This window comes from Loa loa (assembly GCF_000183805.2).
Source record: "Loa loa unplaced genomic scaffold supercont3.313, whole genome shotgun sequence".
In the NCBI taxonomy this organism is placed as follows: domain Eukaryota; kingdom Metazoa; phylum Nematoda; class Chromadorea; order Rhabditida; family Onchocercidae; genus Loa; species Loa loa.
The window spans coordinates 35,283-39,231 of record NW_018108493.1 but is presented as its reverse complement, the minus strand read 5'-3'; the positions used below and the strand labels follow the sequence as shown (position 1 = coordinate 39,231).

The 3,949-nt window shown below is 25.0% G+C and overlaps 1 protein-coding gene across 1 annotated transcript in view; it reads right to left on the bottom strand.

Annotated features, from left to right (window-relative positions):
* LOAG_18438 (myosin VA) overlaps positions 1–3,949 on the bottom strand; it is a gene marked incomplete at both ends in the record, with an annotated part of 10,890 nt that overhangs the window by 595 nt on the left and 6,346 nt on the right. The window contains 5 exons of the mRNA XM_020451097.1: positions 449–634; positions 1,236–1,313; positions 1,603–1,730; positions 2,178–2,304; positions 2,954–3,121. Coding sequence (XP_020305146.1) covers positions 449–634; positions 1,236–1,313; positions 1,603–1,730; positions 2,178–2,304; positions 2,954–3,121 — 687 coding nt within the window. The remainder of the gene's footprint in view (positions 1–448; positions 635–1,235; positions 1,314–1,602; positions 1,731–2,177; positions 2,305–2,953; positions 3,122–3,949) is intronic.

Genomic DNA, 3,949 nt, shown 5'->3' with positions numbered 1-3,949 from the left:
AAAAAGCATTTCTTGCCCGAAAAATTGCCCGTAATATACCCCATCGAAATACTGCAACCGGATCATTACCAACTAATCCTCGAACAAATGTACTTTTACTTTTTTTGATCATCATTAATACTTCTTGTCGCATTAAATCCTTATTTTTTATCACGAAAACCCTAAAAGTATGTGAAAAATCCTGGCATAATATAAAAGATAATTATTTGTAAATTTATTTATTTTAAATTATATTATTTACATTGTTTGATACTAAAAAAAAAAAAAAATCATTTCATCTTTACAAGCATAAATTTGAAATATTAATTATATGAATGGATGACAGATGACATTGCTAAAAGGAATGAATTCAAAAAGACAAATAAATAATATGCATTTGCATAATATTTATGTCATCTTTTCTATTTCTTTCTATTTTTTTTTTTTCTTTCTCCAAATTATTATTAACCTTAATTTGATATTTCACTTTTCCCGCATAATGCGCAACAATGAATGCTGATTCACGCTTCTGAGGTGTCTCATAATATTCATTATTTTTAAGGAAATGATTAAGCTTATCCAGCATTGATTCATCTGTTCCATTATTAATATTACTTTCCTCATCAATCAATCGTAATATACCATATGGTTTGCTCTACAAATAAAATAATACAATACAATAATAATATTTGCATATTAATTTTTTTTCAAATTTCATTCATTCATTCATATTTTCCGCTTAATGATGAAGAATACGATATTGATTTTTTAAATTTGAATTATTAGTTATTTAAAGCTATCTATTTCTTTCAATGTTTATCATATCATTCACATAAACCGGAATGATACCTTCAATATGATTTATCAAACAATTGTTTAATTATGTTGTTGATTAAATTGTTAAAGAAATTAATTTAATTATCATTATCGTAAGAAGTAGTCTTACGATCAGAAATTACGGATGACATTTTTTTTTTTTTTTGACATTTCTGTTTTTATAAACATTCTACAGCAAAGAAAAAACCAAAAAAATAAATGTATTTATAATTTTGTTAAAAAATTCTAATTAACTTCTCTAACAAAATAATCTACACTTCTAACATTTGATTGATATAATGATGAAGGATATGATATCGATTTTTTTTTTCTTCCAAATGATCCATAAATTGATTTTATAGTAATAAAATCTAATGTAAGCTGAGTTTTTTTATGTTTTGTACTGGGAAAAAAAAAAACAAAACAAAATAAAAATTAACCTGAAACAATTGAACACATTCGGTATTATCGGTGTATTCGATGTTTGTCCAAGTAATTCCTTCTTTTAAATATTCTTCCTGTCAAAATATATATGTGAAAAAATCTCGAATAAATTGTTAGCATTATTATCGTATCATTAATTTTCAAACAGTAACATACGGTGAAAGGAAATATCGATAAAAATATGGTATTCATATAAAATTAGAAAATAACTTTTCAAATTATAAAATAGTACGATGCATAATTTACGTGAATCTTGTATATATTGAACTTAATTGCAATTTAATTGCTCAATTTATTTCAATTTAAACTTTTGCTTATTACCTAAAAAGAACTTGTAAAATCTCTTCCCGAAATAATCAATACCTGCTCAAATTGGAAGATATGTTGATTGAAGTAAGCTTGCAAATGTTCATTTGCATAATTAATACAAAGTTGCTCAAATGAATTCCACTTTCCACCAACATCTTCAAATCCAAAAATATCCAGGATACCTGGAATAGTTATCACACGTTTTTTGTCTTTTTTTATTAACTCAATTTTTAATGGAACTGAATCTAACATAAATATTTGCATATTTCAAATTTATGATAAAAAATAAAATGAAAGGTAAGAATTTTTGCTTTCATAAATGAAATAATTGTATGATTAATTATGTTGTAAAATTTCATTGAAATTTCAAAAATTCTAAGAATTAGATATGAAGATTGATAAAAATGTACAAAATTTTAATATGAAGTTAAATCTAGAATGCGAGTTGAAATCAGAAAAGAAAAAATTCAGAGATTAATTTCTCAACCAAGAGTTCTATTAAAACAAGAAATCTTGTCATATTATGAAATTTGATTGAAACTTTTAAAAATTTGGTAAATCAGATTTGAAATCAAACAGAATCTAAAAATAAAATTTAAAAATTTAAATTTAAATTTTAGCTTAAATACCAATATAATATCCTTTCTTTGATGTAATTCGTTCTTTTTTCAGCAACGCTTGATTTATACGTAATACTATCCAATGAAATAAGGCATTGTATAGACATTTTGCCATCGCATCACGTGTATCTTTTGCCTTAATTTTATAATTTAACCTATTTGAAATAAAATTTATTAACTTACTGTATGAACTTTTGACCTCAATGACATTATGGCATTAAAATGAAAATGATTTTTAATTAATGATTTAGTATTATTAAATTATTAACTTATGAATTATTTTAACGTCTAAACATTACAGCATCCTATGTTTAACGGTTATTCGTGTAAATAGAAGGAATTATATGGACATAAATACAATATCGTAGTAGTAGTAGTATAATAAAGTACAGTAATCTTTAATAAGTACAGTAATTTTAATGCAGCACGGTACTGTAATTGTCAATTTGTTTTTGATAAGAGAGAATTTTAGGGTGAATTTTCTCATCTAACGAATATTTGAAATGAAATAAACATTTCATAATAAAAGGAATCATGAATTATTTTTGATGATAAAAATTTCCTTGTAAGACATATCAATGCCTTCTTCTTTATCAGTAGATTAATCATTGAATGATTATTTTCTATCAATGAATTATGAATCATCACTTTCACCTTAATCAATAGTTCTATTATCATAAATATATTTCCAAAAGAATTTCCTACTTCATTTATCACCGATAATTATTGATTAAACATTTCCGTTCAAAAAAATAGTCGTAAAATTCATAAAATACTAAACTTACTTCGCTAACATTATACTGTGAGATAACGACATCATTTTTCATCACTGTTCGACGCATTGTTAAAGCTTGTTGTAGATTAGATGCTTTTATATGTAATAATGTTGAAATGATACCTAATATTTCTTCATTACCAATTGAAACATTCTCATCACTATGATAACCACTTCTCTAAATGATTAATACTACATTAGCATTGATAATCAATTGTTAAAAAAAACTTTTCGGATTATAAAAATATAAAAAATACAATAATAGTGAAAAGAAATAGGAAAATAGAAAAATGAACACATTTCAAAGATTTTTTGATTAAATCACTCTGATACTTCAAAAATAGTTGATTGAATAAAACCATAATCATACCCTGACATTATACATTTTGTACATTTCCATGGATGTAGTAAAATCTTAATTGTACCTTGATATACTGTATATTTCCAAATAAAAAAAACTATAATCATACCCCGGGATACTGTATATTTCCACGAAGCAACGAAACCGTAATCATATCCTTATTGTATGTTTTCAAAAACTAATACCGTAATCATACCCTGACATTGTACATTTTGTACATTTCTCCATGAAAGTAATAAAATCTTAATTGTATCCTGATATACTGTATATTTCCAAATAAAAAAAAACTATAATCATACCCCGGGATACTGTATATTTCCACGAAGCAACGAAGCCGTAATCATATTCTTATCATGTGTTTTCAAGAACTAATACCGTAACCATACCCTGATGTACTGTGTATTTCCAAGAATTAATAAAACCGTAATCATAACCCAACATATTTTACATTTCCAAGAATTAATAAAACCGTAATCATACCCTGACATACTGTATATTTCCAAGAAGTAATACAGCTGAAATGACAGCAAACATATTTTGTTGGGATTGTTGTGAAAAGCCAACCGCATCCATAGCATATTTAAGTCTTTGATATTCGTAACATTCGTTTACTCCTTCAGCTGCATAAAAATTATTCTAAAAAAA